General features: G+C 42.6%; 5 protein-coding genes across 5 annotated transcripts; 2 read left to right on the top strand and 3 right to left on the bottom strand.

Moving 5' to 3' along the window:
* Nucleotides 1-13,261: 13,261 nt before the first annotated feature.
* LOC309563115 (histone H2B 1.1) lies at nucleotides 13,262-13,642 on the bottom strand (the record flags this gene model as incomplete). The annotated part of the gene is made up of 1 exon (XM_082267430.1): nucleotides 13,262-13,642. One exon carries the CDS (start codon nucleotides 13,640-13,642, stop codon nucleotides 13,262-13,264), a length of 381 nt encoding a protein of 126 aa, XP_082123556.1.
* Nucleotides 13,643-13,966: 324 nt separating this feature from the next.
* LOC309563112 (histone H2A type 1-like) lies at nucleotides 13,967-14,359 on the top strand (the record flags this gene model as incomplete). Its single annotated transcript, XM_082267427.1, has 1 exon — nucleotides 13,967-14,359. One exon carries the CDS (start codon nucleotides 13,967-13,969, stop codon nucleotides 14,357-14,359), a length of 393 nt encoding a protein of 130 aa, XP_082123553.1.
* Nucleotides 14,360-15,765: 1,406 nt separating this feature from the next.
* LOC309563122 (histone H4) lies at nucleotides 15,766-16,077 on the bottom strand (the record flags this gene model as incomplete). Its single annotated transcript, XM_082267437.1, has 1 exon — nucleotides 15,766-16,077. The coding sequence occupies one exon, from the start codon at nucleotides 16,075-16,077 to the stop codon at nucleotides 15,766-15,768; it is 312 nt and encodes a 103-aa protein (XP_082123563.1).
* A 2,956-nt stretch (nucleotides 16,078-19,033) lies between these two features.
* On the top strand, nucleotides 19,034-19,449 carry LOC309563106 (histone H3.2; the record flags this gene model as incomplete). The annotated part of the gene is made up of 1 exon (XM_082267421.1): nucleotides 19,034-19,449. Exon 1 carries the CDS (start codon nucleotides 19,039-19,041, stop codon nucleotides 19,447-19,449), a length of 411 nt encoding a protein of 136 aa, XP_082123547.1. The 5' UTR covers nucleotides 19,034-19,038.
* A 2,062-nt stretch (nucleotides 19,450-21,511) lies between these two features.
* LOC309563100 (histone H1B-like) lies at nucleotides 21,512-22,156 on the bottom strand (the record flags this gene model as incomplete). Its single annotated transcript, XM_082267415.1, has 1 exon — nucleotides 21,512-22,156. One exon carries the CDS (start codon nucleotides 22,154-22,156, stop codon nucleotides 21,512-21,514), a length of 645 nt encoding a protein of 214 aa, XP_082123541.1.
* Between the last annotated feature and the right edge of the window lie 1,683 nt (nucleotides 22,157-23,839).

The following is a 23,839-nucleotide window of genomic DNA, read 5'->3' as shown; positions in this document are numbered from 1 at the left end:
ACACATCTTCAGACATTTCACAGGCTGAGCGGACCTGATGGGAGACATGCTGAGAAGGGGGCGGGGTTCAGTCATTTATTACACTGCAGAGAAGTTAATTTATTTAGAAGCTTTTAAATGTTTTACTGAATAGAAACGGGTGTAATTTATCAGAAGCGCAATGTTTCCTTTATTGATCCACTGTACATTTTTTTCTGACATATCATGATGATATATATATATATATATATATATATATATATATATATATATATATATATATATATATATATATATATATATATATATATATATATATGTATGTATATTTATTTATTTATTTCCCTTACTTAGAAACATTGTCAATATTTTGCTATTTCTATTTACAAAACGGGACCGATAAAATAGAAACATTTGTTTTATTAATTCATTGTACATATGTATCTGGCAGTGTCATTATTACTACATATTTCTACCAACACTTTCACTTTTTTATTCTGGTTTTAATATGAGGGAAATCTGTAACTACTTCATCTCTGAAAGACAGAACACTAATTATCGACCAGTTCCACGATCATATACAGAAGTGTATATGTTAATTTTCTCGGATATATGTCTCATCTGATGATCTCAGTGTCGGATTTGGCGGTACAATAGAGCTGATTATTTCTCTGTAACGTTCTTCACAATTCAGGCGGCAAATTCAAAACAGAGCAATATAAAATCTGAGCCAATCAGAGATGTGGGCGTTTCCTTCTTTAGCCAGTAATGTCTTTCTTATAAGGATTTCAAAGAAATGTATTCTGAGATCTTTCTCCGTTTCCCCCCCAGAAAATACTTGTTCAGTAGACTTTTCTTTGATCTCTATAGGAAACATTCTCTAGCCGGGCGGATTCTGTATTGTGAAGTAAAAAAAAAAAGACTGAAAGAAATGTGACATTTATATTTCTAACGTATTTATTATTCATGGTTAGATAAACTGCCCGACAATTCAGAGGACGGTTGATCGATGTTCCCGGAGGAAGAGATATGAGATTTTAGTGTGGGATTATTCTATCTGAGATAATTGGAACGTTCCATAGAATTCCGGCGGGAAATATGAGTTATACAATGCGAACATTGCACCAATCACAGTTCTGGGCGTTTTCTTCCGATAATAAAATGTATTTTTCCTTCCAAGGAGTGTGAAGGGGGATCTGAGATCTGTGTTCCTTTTCAGATGGGGGATGTTTGTTTGGTATTTAATATTCAATGATCTCTAATGCTGTTGAATATCTTCTGGAGATCAAAGGATGGAGGAAAATGACAGCCAGTCCCTGTAAGGAGACCACATCCTTCCTTCACACATAAATACGATATAAACAAATATAAATAAATAAATATATAGCACGTTGTTCCCTCACCCGGATCACAATAGGAAACCTACAATCAGATCTCCTAAACATCTATATGCCGCACTCACACATTCTTACAATAAAACATCCTCCACAATCTCCCGCCTTACATTGTTACTTTATCTCAAATCACACGTTGGGAAGATCACGGAGCTTTTATCCCACAACACAATGGGGGAGAGAAGCAAGAAAAACTAAACATTGTATCTTTGTCTATTGGTATCTATTTCCATCATCAACAGCAGATCGATGTCCATAGATAAAGGCATAAGCTGCCTGATAGGTAAATGACACAAAATATGTACAAAGTATCAGCTACATACAAATCTGATCACAATATCACCTCGGACAGCACACAGTCCTTTATAGAAGTTAGAAGTAGGAAATTGTCCAATAAAGTCATTTGACATGTTTACTAACATCTACATATCTGCATCTACATGCATTTCTTGTTTTGGATAAAATGTCACTTCTCCTGCAGTGAGATAGTCTTGCGGTCTCACTACTGCTTTATTTTTCTCTGTTCTTGTTATTTTGAATTACCTTTTTATTCACAATAAAATATATTGAGGAGAAAAAAAAGGCCTGCATTCTTGCTTATAAGAAAAAACTGACCTGATGGAAGACTGATGGAAGGGGCGGGGTCACAGCCATTCAATGATCTGCAGAGAATTTAATTTACTTAGACACATTGTTAAAATGTTTCCGATTTCTATTTACAAATAAGAGACTGAAATGAAACAACTGTGTTTATTGATTCGTTGTATATATATTTATCTGGCAGTGTCATGATTACTACAGATTTCTACCAGCCCTTTCACTTTTTGTTTATTTTAGGATGTAGGGGGGAATCCGTAACGGCTACATGTCATGTCTGAAAGATGAAACATTAATTATCGGTCAGTTCCCCGATCATATACAGATCTGATAATGAAACATGTAATACTTTATTTCCCATCATATAGAAAGGTAGAGATCTATGAGAGGAGTCATCTCACTATCATGTTCTGTATGTAGCAGTGGAAGGGGGGGGGGGGGGGGGGTTCTGCATTCTGAGATCATATGGAAATGCTTTACACTATTCAATAATCTTCCAATTTTATTTCTGTTTATTCCGTACTAATCAATTAATCTGCCTGAAAATAAAGTGTTACAGATATTTATTGGATACATATCTCATCTGATTATCTCAGTTCTCAGTGTGGGATTTGGTGTTATAATGGGACTGGTTATTTGTCTGTAACGTTTTTCACAATTCAAGCGGGAAGATTTGAAAATGGCTAATTCAGATCTGAGCCAATCAGAACTGTGAGCGGTTTCATTATCAGCCTTCATTGGTCAGCGATGTCTTTATGAGGAATCCAAAGAATTGTATTCAGAGATTTTTCTCGGTTTTCAGCCCAGAAAAGATTTGTTCCATAGACTTTTTATAGATCTCTATAACAAACTATCTCTATAACAGAGCAAATTCTGTATTCTGATGTGCAAAATCAAACCTTAAAACAGAACAATAATATTTCTACATATATATTTCCTGGAAGTGAAGGGACAGTCCCGGAAAGAGTGATATTTTCTATGAATAATTTTCAGTGTCGGATTAGCCGATCTGAGATGATTGAGCAGATACAATGTTTCACTTTTCTTGCTTCTATCCTCCATTGTGTTGTGGAATAAAAGCTCCTTTTCAAAAAAGTTTTTTTTCAGCAAAAACATGCCCCCCTTCTCCTGGGCACCCAGTTCTTCCATGACATATTTGGGCATTCAACTCACCTCCCAGTCCTGGGCAGCACCCTCAAATCTTCAGAAGTATGAGATGAACCCCAAAAACTTGGAAAGGTGGATCTCACACGTACCAACACAGACTATCCCCCAATTTAACTGATCCCCAAAGGTTTTTGATTAAATAGCGGAATAGAAAATATAATCCAAAAAAGTGTATGTATCTCACACGTACACAACCACACTAGGCCCCAATTACTATTGTTTGTACCCCTAAAAGGCTGGATGAGGAGTAGGGGGAGTATGGAACAGGCAGCACCCTCAAATCTTCAGAAGTATGAGATGAACCCCAAAAACTTGGAAAGGTGGATCTCACACGTACCAACACAGACTATCCCCCAATTTAACTGATCCCCAAAGGTTTTTGATTAAATAGCGGAATAGAAAATATAATCCAAAAAAGTGTATGTATCTCACACGTACACAACCACACTAGGCCCCAATTACTATTGTTTGTACCCCTAAAAGGCTGGATGAGGAGTAGGGGGAGTATGGAACAGGCAGCACCCTCAAATCTTCAGAAGTATGAGATGAACCCCAAAAACTTGGAAAGGTGGATCTCACACGTACCAACACAGACTATCCCCCAATTTAACTGATCCCAAAAGGTTTTTGATTAAATAGCGGAATAGAAAATATGATCCAAAAAAGTGTATGTATCTCACACGTACACAACCACACTAGGCCCCAATTACTATTGTTTGTACCCCTAAAAGGCTGGATGAGGAGTAGGGGGAGTATGGAACAGGCAGCACCCTCAAATCTTCAGAAGTATGAGATGAACCCCAAAAACTTGGAAAGGTGGATCTCACACGTACCAAAACAGACTATCCCCCAATTTAACTGATCTCCAAAGGTTTTTGATTAAATAGCGGAATAGAAAATATGATCCAAAAAAGTGTATGTATCTCACACGTACACAACCACACTAGGCCCCAATTACTATTGTTTGTACCCCTAAAACGCTGGATGAGGAGTAGGGGGAGTATGGAACAGGCAGCACCCTCAAATCTTCAGAAGTATGAGATGAACCCCAAAAACTTGGAAAGGTGGATCTCACACGTACCAACACAGACTATCCCCCAATTTAGGGGAAAAAATATATAATAGACAGATAGAGGGAGAGCCGAGACTCAGGAGGATTAGCACAATGTATTTTGGGGTGTCATTTTTGCTATGTGCATACTATGTGTTTGAAATATCTTATAAATCAGGGGTCTTCAAACTATGGCCATCCAGTTGTTTAGGAACTACAATTCCCATCATGCCTAGTCATGTCTGTGAATATCAGAGTTTTACAATGCTTCATGGGACATGTAGTTCCGCAACAGCTGGAGGGCCATCGTTTGAGGATCCCTGTTATAAATGAACAACTTTGTGTAAAAAAAATGCACTTTAATTTTCTTTTCATATTTTCCAAAAACTTGAAAAGAAATTACATGTTCAAAAGACTCATTATGCTTAACAGAATATACGTTTGGGTGTTTACTTTGCTAAATGGGGTAATTTTGTGGGCGTTTCATTTGCACTGGTGCTCAAGGGCCTTCTTTTTTTTTTAAACATCAATTTTTATTGAAAGTTTTTCAGATAATACAGTAATAACAAAGTATTGGGTAAGGCCGTGATTACATAAACAGAAGCATTAACATCAGCTTCAAATGTGCAAATACAGGAAAAATTGTCAATGAGCAAAAAAAGGCATGTTGAGAGCCCCTAACATAGGGAACCCCCAACCATAATTGCATTATAGGCATACCAGTAAGAGTAGTACCTCAATAAACCATGGGCGAGGGCGGACCTAGAACCCGAACGGAGTGGGAAGATGAAAAGAGGAGTACCTGTCCCCCCCAATGGGAACACACTGTGAACAGGTAGTCCCCAGCGTCGCTTACTGGACAAAGCGGGCTTCCACTACCCGCCCCCTCACTCCGGGGTCCAGGCCGCCAGCGTGTGGTGAGCCCATTACGAAGCAAATGGTGAGCACCATTTACTACTAGCAGACAATTGGAAACCTCAAAACATGCCAGACTTGTTGATTACAATGAGAATCGCCATCGCAGCCTGGAGGGAACTACATAAACACACAAATGTAGGAGATGCCCATTGTAAACAAAGACTACCTATCCGACTACTAGACATCTTGATCCCATGTCTATCTACCCTAAAATGGAAGGACAGTGACATCCACTGGATTGACGACCTCTTTAGCGACATCGACTGAAACCATTTACTTCCCTCACTCAACAATACCAAATCCCTCGTTCGGAACTATAGACTTACACTCGTATCTCCACGTTCCTGACTAAAAACCCACCAGCACCCATCACTATTCCATACCCAGTATACCAGTTCCTCACAACCCCTCCTGGGTCGATAAAAGGCATCACCTTCTTCTATAACATATTCCATGCCAAAAAAAACTTTTCAAAAATGAAATCCCATGATTAAGTGGGAGGGCGACCTCCAACGACCTTTCTCACCACAACAGTGGACCCACACCTTCCGGCACTCGTACGGGGTGTCGAAATGCACCAACCACTGGGAACTGTCGTAGAAAATTCTCTCCCGCTGGTACCTTACACCATATAGGCTGTCTCAATTCTACCCAGCACACTCCCCGCTCTGCTGGCGAGGGTGTGGCCAGGTTGGCAACTTATACCACATCTTGTGGACATGTAAAAACCTTACAAGCTTCTGGAACCAGGTCTTTGGCCTCATCTCCTCTGTAACACAATCGCCCATTAAGCTAAATCCGGCTTTGGCACTCAATACCCTGGCCATCGATCTGCTTCCTAGTAAGGTCAGATGGGTTGTTTCACACATTTTGCTGGCCGCTAGGGCCACCATTACTAGGAGATGGAAAAAAAAAAAGAAGCACCAAACCTATTGGAGGTTGTAGCCTCAGTGACACTCACGTTTGAATTTAAGAAATCACTAGCATTACAGTCCCATTCTCTTAGGACACATACCAAACACTGGGAACCATGGATCACTTGGAATGATAAATGAGTGTTAATTGTTTCTGACTATATCTCTCGAATAACAATACCTTGTATTACTTGTTGTTTATGTAAATTTATTTTTTCTGTTGTGTCTTTTGACACCTTGAATGCATTTCTTGTATCTGCTGTTTAAAACCAATAAAAATCTGTTTGGAAAAAAAAAAGAAGTAAGTGTCGGCCATAAAAGGCCCCAAAAATTAGCCCACATGGGTTTAACTGACAGCAAAGAACTTAGTATTTGATGGCTAGAGGTACAGTAGGCATTCACAGTATACAGAAGTAAGTGTCGGCCTGTATAGGCTCCAAAAAAATTAGCTCACATGGTTTGAACTGACAGCAAATAACTTAGTATTTGATGGCTAGAGGTACAGTAGGCATGCACAGTATACAGAAGTAAGTGTTGGCCTGTATAGGCTCCAAAAATTAGCTCACATGGGTTTAACTGACAGACCATTGTTAGACCATGTGTCTGTGGTCAGATGTATCTTGGCACCAACACTGTGTGCCAGAGATATATTCACTTGCCGCTGAACATGGCCATACAGCTCTGGAATGCCCTTTTGCGAGAAATATTTCCTGCTTGGGACCTCCCATTGTGTTGTTCCAATGGCCACAAATTTACAAAAGGCCTCCGAGTCCCACAGTTGATATGGCAGTAGTTTGCGGGCTATCAGTTCCGACAAGCCAGCAGTCAAACGTTGGGCAAGAGGGTTATCCGGCATCATTATTTATTTCCGCTCCAACATTTGGACCACAGAAGCCTGCCTTTTTCCAGAACAACGTGATGACGGCATCATGGAAGGGGGAGTGGAGGGCAAATGTGAGGAGAGATGAGAAGGAGAAGGGGCTGGACGATGAGAGCCTGGAGTGTTGCTTTGTGGGTTCTGATGGTGTTGCTCCCACTGGGCTCGGTTATGGGAGTTCAGGTGCCTTCTTAAGGCGGTGGTCCCTAGGTGAGTGTTGGGCTTACCGCGACTTATGCATGGACTGCAAAGGCTGCAGATGACAACACTGTTGTCAGCAACGGACACATTAAAAAAAACCCACACTGCGGAGCCATGTGCCGGCGTCCTGCTAATGCCAGATGTGACTGTACATGGTTGATGGCTCACTCCTGATACATTTGCAGTCTGCTTTCTACCTCTTGTGCAATGCAAATTCTGCCTGCCTCTCCTCCCTATCTGCCGGCCCGTCTCCCCCTCTGAACTCCCTTCCTCTTTCTCTCTTGTGGACTCCCACGTGATGTCCATAGGCTCGTCATCATCCACGTCACCTTCCCCACTACTAACATTCAAGATCTCTGAGTAGGCAGCAACAGCGGGGACCAACCTCCTTGGGCTGATCTGGGTACTGTCGTCAGACTGCTGAGTGGCGGCTGTTGCTACCTCCTCTTCCTGATCCAATGCCAACAATGGCTGTGCATCGCAAACGTCTTGTGATGGATTGGAAAATAATTCCAGTGACTCAAGTGGAGGGTATGTGGTGGTGGTGTCTTTGGGGGTGCACACAGCAGAGCGTGAAGAGGGTGCAGATAGAGAGGATGAGGAGGGTGCAGAAGAGGAAGGCTGAGTGACCCACTCAACCAAGTCTGGTGCGTCCTTTGCCGTAATTGCACGCGCCTTTTGAAACTTCACAGTTAGGCTCCGGCCTATTGCTCCTGCCCTACCACTACCACCCCTGCATACATCTCTGTCTCTTCCTCTGCCTGTCATGTTTTTTAATTACCCTGTGACAAAAGTCTCTAGAGAATTGCATTATATCTGGAAAAAGGTAGATAACACCCCACTTCAATATGTGGTATTGGGGTATCTATCACACCAGTTCTACAAATAATTGGCCAGTAACTGTTGTCACTTTGTGTAGCACAGTCAACACAGCAAGAGAGGACAATTTTTTGCAGGACTAAAGTACACTCTTAGAAAAGTATACTGTTAAAAAACACCCCACTTCAATATGTGGTATTGTGGGGCCACTGGTCTATCACACCAGTTGTTGAAAAAAATGGTCAGGGAGTTTATCGCTGTGTGTATCAGACTTAACTCAGCAAAAGAGGCAATATTGTTGCAGGACACAAATGCACTTGTAAAAGTATACTCAGATAACACCCCACTTCAATATGTGGTATTGGGGGGCCACTGGTCTATCACACCAGTTCTACAAATAATTGGCTAGGGAGTTTGTCACTGTGTGTAGTATTGCTGCAGCAATGCTCAGTCAGCACACCTGTCACAATGCTGCACAGTGCACAATACTACTACTAATCCACTATAATATGCTTTCTACAAAGTATATTATACTGTAGATTAACCCCCCTCCCCCACCCCCTTTTTAGTGCACTGCACAGCAATACCAAAAAAATTGCAGCCCTTTAAATGACTGTTGTGGACATTAACAGAGCAATTTGTGTCACTGCTGACGATCTCTAACTGCCCCTACAGCACAGACTGGATACCTGCCCCCAATACTAAAGAGACTGTAATAGACCCTATACCGACATTGCAGCACTTTAAATGACTTTTGTGGACATTAACAGAGCGATTTGTGTCACTGCAGATGACGATCTCTAACTGCCCCTACAGCACAGACTGGATAACATGTCCCTATACTGAAGAAAGACTGGACCTATACCGATATACCAGCCCTGAAAAGCACTATTGTGGACATTAACATAGCAATTTGTGTGACTGCAGCCAATCTCTAACTACCCCTAAAGCAACCCCTGGATACCTGTCCCTAACCTGAAAAGAGACTGTAGAAGGCCTATACGGAAATACCAGCCCTGAAAAGGACTTTTGTGGATCTTCACAGTGCTATATGTGTCTAGCAAACTCTCACTGATGAGCACAGCAGACCTCTCCCTACACTGGCAAAAAGAGGAACGTGAAATGGCCGCCAGGTCAGGTCTATTTATAGGGTAGGGGGACTGTCCATGTGCTGAAATGTTTCAATTGGCTGTCCTGTTCCACCTGACGGCTGTGTCATGGGTCAAAGTTCTCCCCAATGTAAACTAATATGGCCGTCGCAAACTACGCCATGTGTTTGCAAATTTGTCGGGTAGCGAACAAGCAAAATTTGCCGTGAACCGACCGCCGGGCGAACCGCAAGGCCATCTCTATTAAGTGGTTAATGTTAGCAGCAATATACTGTTTGAACCAATAATGTGTTAGTTTATAGACAATATTTGAGCAGCAAACACCACTTGTTGAAGATTTCATTGCTTGGTGGGTGAACCTTCTCGAAAGGGGCAAACTTGATCTTTGGACACATTTGTGTGTGTGTGTGTGTGTGTGTGGGGGGGGGGGGGGTGATTTTTGTATAATTTTCAGGTCATTAATCTCTTTTCTTGTGCTTTTCGGGGGTTTTATTGCTCTAGTTGACTAAATTCAAATTTCCATATTTACTCTGTAACACTTAAAACCCTAACTAAAAAAAAAACAAAAACAAAAAAACAAAAAAACATAAATTATAATACATTTAAAAAAGAGCACTTTTTATTTTTTTTATTTTCCCAGCCTTGTTCCCAGAGACTTTAATGACGTTCGTTTTTCAGCTCCGAAGTTATGTGATGTTCGGAAGTTATGGAACGATGGGGGGGTCCAGGATTGGAGATTATATGTAACTTCACCAATAAATGAGCTAAACATTTCAGTGAAACAATTTTCTACTTCTAACTTATATAAAGGACTGTTATCCGAGGTGATATTATTGTAATCAGATTTGTATGTAGCAGATACTTTGTACATATTTTTGTCATTTACATATCAGGCAGCTCATTGATTTAGCTATGTACAATGATCTGTTGCTTATTCATTAAATAGATACAGATAGACAAAGATTTGACTGGGCTGACCGAGTAGATACAATGTTTCGTTTTTCTTGCTTCTATTCCCCATTGTGTTGCGAGTTAAAAGCTCCACGATCTTCCTAAATACAAAGTAACAAATTTATGGCGGTAGATTGTTGAGAATCTGTTATTGTAACAATGTTTGAGTGAGGCATAAAAGTTTAGTAACCTCTGCCACCTTGTGGTCATTCCAGGTACAACACCTCGGTGTGTGCAGTACAAGGAGATGAATAGGAAATGGCTAGAAAGTGGAGATGATCTCCGCAAAAAAATATAGAATATATAGAAATAAATTATTATGACTATTATATATTTATTGAAGCCTCACAAACATGTCACCCACATCTCTGTACAAAGAGCCGGACATACGCAGCATTTATTCCTATTCTTAAATAAGGATATATTTTATTAATGTGATAAATTGTATTATTACTGTCAGATGAAGTGCACTCTAAAGGCAAACACTTTGTCTTCTTATCGCACTCAGACTTGTAATACAGGTGAATAGTAATGAGGGGAAATGTGATCACAGGACATCATTCTCTCATCTCTTTTGCTTCCAATCTTTTCTATGCTGATCGTCTACTCACCGCTAAACTCCTCCAACCAAAACCATGCACACCTACATAGAGCTCCAATGTCAGAACACATTGTACTCCATATTTCCAGAAATTATTTCCCCAATTTGCTATTAATAGACCACGCCTATGATGGCTCCGAGTTGCTATATTTAAATCTCCCGCCATAATTCTACTGGCCGTTAGGAAGATTCAGCCGCATTATACCGCTAAAGCCGACATTGTAGAAGTTCTATTCATAGATCTGTTCATCTTCCTCCAAAATGACGTCACTTGTGTCGGTTTTCAGCTTTCAAATATTTTCTCCAAAGCGGTAAAATCATCGAATATTACTGCCACAAGCCCGCCAAGTAAACCCAATCTTTTTTTTTTTTTTTTTTTTTTTTTAATTACCAAACCCAACGGATCTTCTCAGAGTCACCCACTTCTATCTAAGAAGGAGCCGGACATACATGTGTGGGAGATCTGATTGTATAATTAGACACCGAAAATTGTGATCCGGGTGGGGGGACAATGTGCTATAATGACACCTGTCAGTCCTAACAGCAATTAAGTTTTTTTTTTTTTATATGATTTTAAAGTCTAATATAACACATTGAATTGATGTGAGTTTAGATAAGCAGGTGATCTCCTTGGTGTCCATTGCCCTCCATCCTTTAGATTAGACACATTGTTGGGATATGGGACCCATAATCCAATGATAAGGTGCAGAGAACCGTTTGATGGATCAGTAGATGACTCCGGGGTGACATAGTCGGAGCTCAGCACTAACTGCAATACATTTTGCTGTTTTTAAACATATTTGTGATGATCTGATAGAGACAACATTGATTGATTTTCCTTCCACCTATTCTGGAGCTGTTGTAGGGTCAGGAAAATTTGCATTACCCTAATTCTATTTTTCACATTATATGGGGGAGGGGGTGGGACTACAACAATAAATAGAAGACTTTACTTGCACAAGTAATAGAAATGAAGGAAACAGTGAATTGTACAGAAATCCTCTCTTCATCCATTCCCTGTTCATATTTGGCGCTATTCTTCCTTTACTGCGGTTTCCTCGTTCTTCCTTGGAGATTACACAGAAAACATTCATCTGTCACACATCATAACAATTTCATATTTATACAATATTACTGTAAAAAAAAAAAAAAAAAGGCCTGCATTCTTGCTTATAAGAAAAAGCTGACCTGATGGAAGACTGATGGAAGGGGCGGGGTCACAGCCATTCAATACTCTGCAGAGAATTTCACTTACTTAGACACATTGTTAACATTTTTCTGATATCTAGTTACAAAAACTGTGTTTATTGATTATTTGTATATATTTATCTGGCAGTGTTGTGATTACTACAGATTTTTACCAGCCCTTTCACTTTTCCTTTATTTTAGGATGTAGGGGGGAAATCCGTAACGGCTACATGTCATGTCTGAAAAATGAAACATTAATTATCGGCCAGTTCCCCGATCATATACAGATCTGATAATGAAACATGTAATACTTTATTTCCAATCACATAGAAAGGTAGAGATCTATGAGAGAAGTAATCTCACTATCATGTTCTGTATGTAGCAGTGTGTGTGTGTGTGTGTGTGTGTGTGTGTGTGTGTGTGTGTGTGTGTGTGTGTGTGTGTGTGGGGGGGGGGGGGGGGGGGTAGGGATTCTGCATTTTGAACATATGGAAATGTTTTACATTATTCAATAATCTTTCATTTCTATTTCTGTTTATTCCATATTAATCGAATCTGCCTGAAAATAAAGTGTTAAAGATATTTATCGGATAAATATCTCCTCTGATGATCTCAGTGTGGGATTTGGTGTTATAATGGGGTTGATTATTTCTCTGTAACGTTTTCACAATTCAGGCGGGAAATTTGAAAATAGCTATTTCAGATCTGAGCCAATCAGAACTGTGAGCGGTTTCATTATCAGTCTTATTTAGGCAGCGATGTCTTTATGAGGAATCCAAAGAATTTTATTAGGAGATTTATCTCCGTTTTCAGCCTAGAAAAGATTTGTTCCGTAGACTTCTCATAGTTCTCTATAACAAACATCCAATAACAGAGCAACTTCTGTATTCTGATGTGCAAAATCAAACCTTAAAACAGAACAATAATATTTCTACATATATATTTCCTGGAATTGAAGGGACTGTCCGGGAAAGAGTGATATTTTCTATGAATAATTGTCAGTGTCGGATTAGCCGATCTGAGATGACTGAGCAGATATAATGTTTCACTTTTCTTGCTTCTATCCCCCATTGTGTTGCGGAATAAAAGCTCCAGGATCTTCCCAGATAAAGGAACAATGTAAGGCGGGAGATTGCGGAGAATCTCTCATTGTAACAATGCAGCAGAGGTGATTAGAGCAGTTGGGTGTGTGCAGTACAAGGCGAGGAATAGGAAATGTATACAGCCAGAAAGGGGAGACGATCTCTGCAATAAAGAAGGATGAGATTAGAAGGTTTTATTCATTCCCCTTCCAGTCTGACCGACCTACTTCTCATCTCAAGATTATTAATGATGCTATTTTGAGTTCATTTTAAATTATCCGAAGAGCTAAAACTTGTAAAAGTAATAAATTGTACGATACATAAAAATTGTATGACAGCTCGGTTGTGTAGTATGTGGGTGGCTCTTAGAAGAGCCTTTGTGTGTTGTTGGGGTGATGGATGGGGGAGGGGTATTACTTGGCGCTGGTGTACTTGGTGACAGCCTTGGTGCCCTCGGAGACGGCGTGCTTGGCCAGCTCTCCGGGCAGGAGGAGGCGGACAGCGGTCTGTATCTCCCGGGAGGTGATGGTGGAGCGCTTGTTGTAATGAGCCAGGCGGGAAGCTTCGCCGGCGATGCGCTCGAAGATGTCATTGACGAAGGAGTTCATGATGCTCATGGCCTTGGAGGAGATGCCGGTGTCGGGGTGGACCTGCTTGAGCACCTTGTAGACGTAGATGGCATAACTCTCCTTCCTGCTCTTCCTCCGCTTCTTGCCGTCCTTCTTCTGGCTCTTGGTCACGGCTTTCTTGGAGCCCTTCTTGGGCGCCGGGGCGGACTTGGCTGGTTCAGGCATGATAAGGGATAAGAATGTTTTCTCCGCTCTGAGAAGATAAAGTGTACTGGCGCCGCCCTCATGTGCTGCTTATATAGGCTGTCCTATGCAAATGAGCTTCCTTCCTCCTCACTCTTCTATTGGAAGACATGGTCATGTGATGGGGAGTGACGTCATGCTTTCCTTCCTCGTTTACCGATTGGTCTAGATGCAAACCTAGAGAGCATTGGCTGGCTTCAAACGTGGCCAATCATAGAGCGAGACGTCATATCATTCAAAGTATAACAGGAAAGGGAGCGGCTGCAGCCATTCATATCTCTTTGAGAACTCCAATATCACAGAGACATGTCTGGCCGCGGCAAACAAGGAGGAAAGGTTCGGGCTAAGGCCAAGACCCGATCATCCCGGGCTGGTCTGCAGTTCCCAGTCGGTCGTGTTCACCGTCTGCTCAGGAAGGGTAACTATGCCGAGCGGGTTGGGGCCGGAGCTCCCGTTTATCTGGCCGCCGTCCTCGAGTATCTCACCGCTGAGATCCTCGAGCTGGCCGGTAACGCCGCCCGCGACAACAAGAAGACCCGCATCATCCCCCGACACCTCCAGCTGGCAGTCCGCAACGACGAGGAGCTCAACAAGCTGCTCGGGGGCGTCACCATCGCCCAGGGAGGAGTCCTACCCAACATCCAGGCCGTGCTGCTGCCCAAGAAGACCGAGAGCCACAAGGCCGCCAAGACCAAGTAATCCCCACCGGTTCATCCACGTCACCCAACACAACGGCTCTTTTCAGAGCCACCCACCCATCCATACATAGAGCTGCATACATCTACATTGTTGTTCGGAGATCTAATTGTAACAATGAAAGATTGCATTTATTTTCCAGGTAGGAAATAAAATACTTACTATGACTAGAAGGTGTGATTCCCCATGGGGGGGAACAATGTCTTAGGATGACACGTGGCAGTAATAAGAAATGATGATAGATGTTTATATTGGAACGCTTTCAGTGTCCCTTTTTATAGAGCAATGTCCTCTCATTACAGGGACTCCTCTTCATTCTCCTCCATCCTTTACTTCAAATCATTCTAGAAATAACAATCCCCCCCCCCCCCCTCCTTCACTCTCACCGCAACACAAATATACATTGTCATGTCATCTCTCATGGAATCTCACAGTTCTGATTGCTGCAATCTTCATGTTTCCCGCCACAATTCTCTTTACACTTCCCATCTACCATCACGATGAAACAGCAGCTTCTATTGTGGAACATTCATCAACGGTCCCTTTATTTCACAACGATAATCCATACATTGATAAACGTCCGTTTTGTTTGATACTTCAGAGTCCGCCCTGCTGTAGAGATGATTAGAAAGTCACTGAACACGTGACCTCTACTCTGAGAAAGGAGAGGGAGCGCACACTTTCTTTGTACTCATAGGAAAGACATTAGTGGCTGGCTGTGGGATCTCCCACAACTCTGATTGGCCAATATTTCAAATTTCACCCGCCTGAATTGTGTAAATCGTTACACAAAAATCCATTTCTTTTATACCGCCAAATCCGACCCTGAATACTGAGATCAGCAGAGGAGAACTTTGATTGGAAAAACATCAACACTTTAATTTCAATCAGATTAGAGAGGGGTGACCGGATTATTACTGACCAAAAAATGTCCTTTATTGCAATTGCTCGGAATCCACCGCTATACACAGAACACGACAGTCACATGACTTCTACCTTTCTTTATGATGAGAAAATAGAGTAATGATCATCTAGAAATGTCACTGAGCGATATTTATTGTCCCCTTATCCCACCCCGAATTTTTCTATAAAGAAATGTGAGGTGACTGGAAATAATGCCTAAGAAAGGGGTTTATCGGTGTCTCAACAAGCTAGCTGAAAAATAATAAAGTGATCTAACGATATTGTAAACGGAGAGAATATAAACACTAGATCGCTTCGATCTGTTGTATTCCAAGTAAAATAAAGTTGTACAATCGGATTAATATGTGTTTAGCTAAAAAGCTTTCATTCCGACGTGATAAAAGTTGATCTAAGAGAAATAAATGGTTACAGCTCTTTGTAGGAGAAGGTGGGTGGCCCTGAGAAGGACCTTTGTTGGGGTGAAGTGGGTCGGTGGATGTTGGGGTTTAGCCTCCGAATCCGTAGAGAGTGCGGCCCTGGCGTTTGAGCGCATAGACGACATCCATGGCGGTGACGGTCTTCCTCTTGGCGTGCTCGGTGTAGGTGACGGCATCGCGGATGACATTCTCTAGGAAGACTTTGAGCACTCCGCGGGTCTCCTCATAGATGAGTCCGGAGATGCGCTTGACACCCCCTCTGCGGGCCAAACGTCGGATGGCGGGTTTGGTGATGCCCTGGATGTTGTCCCGGAGCACCTTCCTGTGGCGCTTAGCGCCTCCTTTCCCCAGACCCTTTCCTCCTTTACCGCGACCAGACATCTCCAAGCTCTTCGTGTATCAGACGAATGTGAAGTAAAAGCACCCAGCCTCGCTTTATATGCAGCATATGCGGACCTGATGGAGAATAAGGGGGAGGGGTTGGAGGAGGGCGCGTCCAGACGTCACAATAAGTCCGCCTCTCTGTGCTCTCAATCATCCAATCCTCAGCAGTTCCGTGATTTGAATTTCCCGCTCGATGATGCTCTTTGTTCAATAGAAAGAACAACATTTCACTCCTTTTGGGTGACCATTGGATGTTACCTGATCATCATTACTGGTGAGGTCATGTCTCTGACGTCACCCAGGATCCTCCAAATAAATGTCCTCACTACATACTCAGACATCGGAATATTCACATTCAGTGAATAAAATATAATAGTATCCTAATATAAAAAAAGAATATATAAAATAATATATTATGAAGTACATAGAAATCGCAAAAATACCATAAAATGCAGCATTTGTAACACCCCCACCCCACCCAAAACGAGACATAATACCTCCCAGCTTTTAGTAGAGTGCAGATCTCCTAGATAAATGACCCCAACCGGAAAAAAGAAAGAAGAATACCAGAGATGTGAGCGCACTCAAATGTCCATACAACTGCCCTCCCCCTTTTTTTTCTATCAATATGGAAACTAAAATTCTTCTAGCCACCCCAACATTTAGCCAATTGTCTTATGAAGAATTATCAGTTTTCCAATATTTTCTAGAAATCCATTTCCTTCCCAATAATTATCACAAACGTTTAGCCGACTTTTTATTACATATTTTGACCAGAGAAGACTTCATAGACCATTAACGCTTCCTGCATATAAAGTTCTCCCCTCAATCCATCCTCCTGTTTATAACAGATGTTCTAACACCTTCCACTGGTGACCTTCCTATCCAGATTACTATATAAAGTCCCCACAATGAACGCTCGGCTCTGGGTTCCTTCAGGTCATACACTGCACGGATAGATTGTGACATCTAGAACCCTTTGCTGATCTCTCACAAGTCATGTTCCCCCAGAGTCCTGGAACAGATGAGATGTCACACAATGTATTATGTCTCCAGAATCCCGGATCTCTCATCATCTTCTATTAGAATGGGATAGGACCCTGCACAGCTGCTGCACATAACCAGAGGGGTACAAACCAATTCCATCCCTCAGTGCTCATACACCAACCAATCTCACCACATCATTGCACTGTATCAGTTAATGTGTTATTCTGCAGCAATACACCCTGGATCAAACATGCCCCATTCTCAGCAATCAGATCTTTTAGCCTACTTTTTTAATTAGAGGTGTACCACTGTATAGACAAATTGATCATTCATTACAGATCGATCTTAGATCCACATAAGATGACAGATAGATAGATAGATAGATAGATAGATAGATAGATAGATAGATAGATAGATAGATAGATAGATAGATAGATAGATAGATAGATAGATAGATAGATAGATAGATAGATAGACCGAAAATCTATCTATCTATGTGTGAAAGGTGCAGTAGCGGCACACCTATTATAATTATTACACAGGGATTTGATTGAAAGGGGAATTCAGCAATAGGTGTTAGGATTTAATACTGATCCACATGGGACATCTAGAAATAATGATCGCACCGAGCGATCCCTCATCTGCCGACTTCTAAAGGTTTTATCTGACACAAAAAAAAACATGCAAAATAATCCGATAAATTTTGCAGTCTGGATGCCATTTCCTCAGATCTTCAGCTATGAATTGTAATTCTGTTATCAAACTGCACACACTAATCCGTTTTATTCTGTTCCTATGGATTCGGAAAGGAAGCCATGAAATTACATTGTATCTCTTCACAGATCCCCGCACGGAAGTCATTCCTCTTTTTACCAGCAGGTGTCAGTGTTTCTCCTCCATAGAGAATACATTGGAGCAGTTTAGTTCAATTTCATTCAAATGGATCTGATAGAAAACTTCCTGAGCGCTGATCCATCTGGAAACAATGACACCGACTGATCCCAGATCTGCCCGGAGCAGGGAGGGCAATGCTGGGGGGACGATTCATTGTCTGCTCAGAGATCTGTCCCTCCATGTTAGTACAGAATTGTGCTGGATGGAATAAGCTGTGCAAGTCAACTTTCTACTTGTTATTCACTAAGAACGGAATAATCAGATCAGTGAGATCGGAGGAGGATTTTCTGTCATCTCATTTACTGTATTATGGAGAAAAACTGTCCAATCTCAGATCTTCTAATTCTTACACCGATTAGGAATCTCCGATCTTTTTTATTTTATATCATATTTCTGATGAATATTTTCTCATTTGGCAGGAAGGAAAACTGATAGAAAGGATCCTCAGCCATTCAATACTCCGAAGAGAATTTCATTTACTTTGTAACTAGAAACCAGCAACATGTTTACAATGTTTCTAAGAGGGGACAGATCTGCTTCTTCAGACATGAAATATTTGTGTTATTGATTCATTGTACATATCTGGCAGTGCCATGATTTCTACCAGTCATTTCACTTTTTTCTTATTCTAGTTTTAATATGAGGAAATCTATAACTGCTACATGTCTGATAGAGGTCAGTTCCATGATCCTACACAGATCTGATAATGAAACATGGAATCCTTTATTTCCCATCATATAGAAAGGTAGAGATCTACCGCCAGTCCATTCTCACAGTCTATAATTCCTAAATCTATAAAGATATGTATGATGAATGTTTTCTCTTTTTGAGAATAGAGATCGCTTGTATGATGTAAAGTAACTCCCCTCCCCCATCCCACACAAAGATGGTGACTCTACTTACAAAGATAACGTGCAGATTTTGGCGGGCATTTTAAAAATGCCGCTTTTTTTAAGAAAACCAATCATTGAAAGGCGTGTGAGTTACTTGTCCAATCGGAAGGCAGTGCTGTGTATAAATGGCTCCGCAGAGCGGCAATGCCTCACATTCACTGTTCCAGCAGAGAGTTGAGTAAAGATGGCGAGAACCAAGCAGACCGCCCGGAAGTCCACCGGAGGGAAAGCTCCCCGCAAGCAGCTGGCCACCAAAGCCGCCCGCAAGAGCGCCCCGGCCACCGGCGGAGTCAAGAAGCCTCACCGCTACAGGCCCGGCACCGTGGCTCTCCGAGAGATCCGCCGCTACCAGAAATCCACCGAGCTGCTCATCCGCAAGCTGCCCTTCCAGCGCCTCGTCCGAGAGATCGCCCAGGACTTCAAGACCGACCTGCGCTTCCAGAGCTCCGCCGTCATGGCTCTGCAAGAGGCTTCAGAGGCTTATCTCGTCGGACTCTTCGAGGACACCAACCTCTGCGCCATCCACGCCAAGAGAGTCACCATCATGCCCAAAGACATACAGCTGGCACGCCGCATCCGCGGAGAGAGGGCATAGAAGGGGAGGGCACCACCACTCCTACTACTACTCCCATCATCCCAACACAAAGGCTCTTTTCAGAGCCACCACATCCTCCTATATACAGAGCTCTATATATATATACTACCTCATCACACCGACTACATGCTGGAAAATACCGGCTACTACATTCCTATACATTCCCCGGGATCACCTTCACCACATCTTTCTTTTCTCTCCCTTCTCTGCGCTCCGAAGCTCAGTGTGGAAGTAAAGCTCACCTCTAATATAATTACACAGAAAACATTCCCATTTCTCATCTAGAAGGGACATCCTTTCTCTTGCCGATTTATTGTAATAAATACAATGGAACTCATCTGTAACACAATTCACACTTCCTCTATATCTTCCCTAATAGATACAATGTTACAATATTTAACGGTAAAACACACTTTCCTAGGAACAGATTAAACAATCTTTGTCTCTTTGGTTCCCATTCTCTCAGGAGACACATAGTTGCATTTTCTAGAAACGTAATTATTTCTTATTTCAAACAATGGAATCGATTTCGAGTCATTAGGAATCGTGCTTAGAGAGCTGATGACCAATCAGCCCATTTAATTTGTGGGGGAGGGGGGTAAACCTTACACAGTCCACATGGAGATGTCACTATGGGGATCAGGAGGGATTTTCCTCTATCTCCCCTCCCCCCATACTAGAACTGTGTCATCACAGGAGATCACACACGGACACATTACAGGGAAGAATACATCCGGGATTGGAGAGGAAAACAATTCATCTGTATGGAGATTCATTTTCCTGCCCATCCCTCACTCAGCACTATTGTGTACGGATATGAGGATAGGGGGGGGGGGGGGGGGGTTACGAGCAGTAGTTTCTCTTTACTTATTATCGCACGACGCCCATGTTGGGGGTTCCACTGTTACTGCAAATATTTTAAACCATTAAAATATTGGCAGGCAATTGAATATAAATTATATATATATCAGCCAATAGGAGCTTTTAGGTAATCATACAGATTTATCTTCTCAAAAAGTTATAACATTCTCAACACAGGAGACTTCCTAATCATTGTAAGATGAGCGGAGGATGAGATCTCCCGATCATTAGAATGATTCTCCTTTAAACTTTTACATACTAAAACAAGTGAATGATCTAGAAGAGGAAATATTGATCAGCGCCCATCTCTGATGTCTGTGTGCTATTAGATGTGTAGAAGAGATGCGGAGCACTGTGTGCCGTGGGTGTAGGTAGGTATGTGTGGCTCAGTTAGGAGGAGGTGGGTGTAGGTAGGTATGTGTGGCTCTGTTAGGAGGAGGTGGGTGTAGGTAGGTATGTGTGGCTCTGTTAGGATGAGGTGAGTGTAGGTAGGTATGTGTGGCTCAGTTAGGAGGAGGTGGGTGTAGGTAGGTATGTGTGGCTCAGTTAGGAGGAGGTGGGTGTAGGTAGGTATGTGTGGCTCAGTTAGGAGGAGGTGGGTGTAGGTAGGTATGTGTGGCTCAGTTAGGAGGTGGGTGTAGGTAGGTATGTGTGGCTCAGTTAGGATGAGGTGAGTGTAGGTAGGTATGTGTGGCTCAGTTAGGAGGAGGTGGGTGTAGGTAGGTATGTGTGGCTCAGTTAGGAGGAGGTGGGTGTAGGTAGGTATGTGTGGCTCAGTTAGGAGGAGGTGGGTGTAGGTAGGTATGTGTGGCTCAGTTAGGAGGAGGTGGGTGTAGGTAGGTATGTGTGGCTCTGTTAGGAGGAGGTGGGTGTAGGTAGGTATGTGTGGCTCTGTTAGGATGAGGTGGGTGTAGGTAGGTATGTGTGGCTCTGTTAGGAGGAGGTGGGTGTAGGTAGGTATGTGTGGCTCTGTTAGGAGGAGATGGGTGTAGGTAGGTATGTGTGGCTCTGTTAGGAGGAGGTGGGTGTAGGTAGGTATGTGTGGCTCTGTTAGGATGAGGTGAGTGTAGGTAGGTATGTGTGGCTCAGTTAGGAGGAGGTGGGTGTAGGTAGGTATGTGTAGCTCTGTTAGGAGGAGGTGGGTGGCTCTGAGAAGAGCCTTTGGGGGGTGTAGATGAAGGAGGCCTCCGGCTGCTTGTATTTATTTCTTCTTCGGAGCGGCCTTCTTGGGCTTGGCTGCTGCCTTGGGTTTGGCCGCCTTCTTAGCCGGACTCTTGGCGGCTTTTTTGGGCTTGGGTGCAGCTTTGGGCTTCTTGGGGCTCTTTGTCACCTTCTTGGCAGCTGCAGCCTTTGCCGGTTTCTTGGGGCTCTTGGCCGACTTCTTGGGGGATTTTACTGCCTTCTTGGGGGACTTGGCCGCCGGTTTCTTAGGGGACTTGGCTGGCTTTTTGGCCGCAGCTGATGGCTTCTTTTTGGGGGCTTTCTTGGCCTTGTCGCCCTCTTGCTGCTTCTTGTTGATCTTGAAGGATCCGGAGGCTCCATGTCCTTTCACCTGGACGAGGCTCCCCTTAGTCACCAGCGCCCTGATGGCGACCTTGAGGCGGTTGTTGTTCTTCTCCACATCGTATCCTGAGGCGGCCAGGAGCTTCTTGAGGGCGGCCAGGGAGACCCCGCTGCGCTCTTTGGAAGCGGCCACGGCTGTGACGATGAGATCGGACACACTGGGACCGGACGGCTTCTTGCTGCCTTTCTTCACTCCTCCGGCTGCCGCCTTCTTAGTCGCCTTCTTCTTGGCGGCGGGCTCCGCTGGAGGAGCGGCGGCTGGGGCGCTCTCAGTCTCAGACATGATTCTAGAAAGTCTATTGGACAGATAAACTTCCCCACTCACCTCTTCTGGGATTATATAGTTAAACGTCCTGCACTGCTATTGGTCGGTACACAACAATCCTCCTGCTCTGCTATTGGTTACACATCAGACACGCCCACTCAGTATCATGGAGTAGTTGGAGAATCTTCTCTCTCTTGTTGTGTTTCCCCAGTAGATAGAAAACCGACTTTTATGAGAAATAGAACGCTGTCCGATCTTCATCGGGGACCCGATCTGCTCACTGGACTGTCACTTATCGGGGGTCACTTACAGCTGCCAGGAGCTGCTGAGGAGGCTGAACACAGAGGCTGCAAACACCTCCATCCTCCTGAGTGTGTGTCCCATTCTTCCTTCTATCTTCTTTTCTACACAAATTCTACACAGAAAACAATCTTCTCACATCTCCCTCTAGAATGATCTTCACATTAGATGAGTAAAGAGTGACCACCAGGAAACATTTCCCTCTAATACAGAACTCTGCTCATTTATAGCTGAGTAGAAGGAGCCTGGAAGAAAAACATCAGCCGGTGACATGAGATCCTTGTGTGATGTGATGGGAGAGATTGTTATACATACAAATGTCTCAGCTGATTACACAATGTCATGTTTAATATACAATGTATCATTATCTGCTCACCATGATAAACATGTTTTTATACAAATACTCTGAGTATGTTTATTGTCACATATTGCTGCAAATCTATACTGGCGGCTACTCAGGTATAATGTCATATAGAGGTAAAGAAGTCACTCTGGAAGACCTCGCCTCTATTAAAATGTAATCTGCCCCCCTCCATTCCAAGCACCGCTCTTCTAGTGTTAATCAATTCCGGCTAATCCGGAAAATATACAGCGCCAAGAAAAAAGCTTTCCATGATCCTAATCACATCAAAAGTCCATGTATCTCATAATTCAACAAATTTCCAAATTTACAGTGAAAGGAGGAAAATAGTCAAATACGATATATTTATCGAAGCATCACAAACGTGTCACCCACATCTCTGTACAAAGAGCCGGACATATGCAGTTTTTATTCCTATTCTTCAAAAAGGATATATTTTATCAATGTGATAAATTGTATTATTACTGTCAGATGAAGTGCACTCTAAAGGCAAACACTTTGTCTTCTTATCGCACTCAGACTTGTAATGCAGGTGAATAGTAATGAGGGGAAATGTGATCACAGGACATCATTCTCTCATCTCTTTTCATTCCAATCTTTCTATGCTGATCGTCTACTCCCCGCTAAACTCATCCAACCAAAACCATGCACACCTACATAGAGCTCCAATGTCAGAACACATTGTACTCCATATTTCCAGAAATTATTTCCCCTCTTGGCTATTAATAGACCACGTCTATGATGGCTCCTAGTTGCTATATTTAAATCTCCCGCCATAATTCTACTGGCCGTTAGGAAGATTCAGCCGCATTATACCGCTAAATCCGACATTGTAGAAGTTCTATTCATAAATCTGTTCATCTTCCTCCAAATGACATCACTTGTGTCGGTTTTCAGCTTCCAAATATTTCCTCCAAAGCGGTAAAATCCTCGAAGATTCCTTCCACAAGCCCGCCAAGTAAACCCAATCAATTATTTTCTATTACCAAACCCAATGGATCTTCTCAGAGCCACCCACTTCTATCTAAGAAGGAGCCGGA

This window comes from Pelophylax lessonae (assembly GCF_965119305.1).
Source record: "Pelophylax lessonae genome assembly, chromosome: 9".
NCBI lineage: Eukaryota > Metazoa > Chordata > Amphibia > Anura > Ranidae > Pelophylax > Pelophylax lessonae.
The sequence above is the reverse complement of the archived record's forward strand: the minus strand, read 5'-3'. Positions and strand labels throughout refer to the sequence as shown.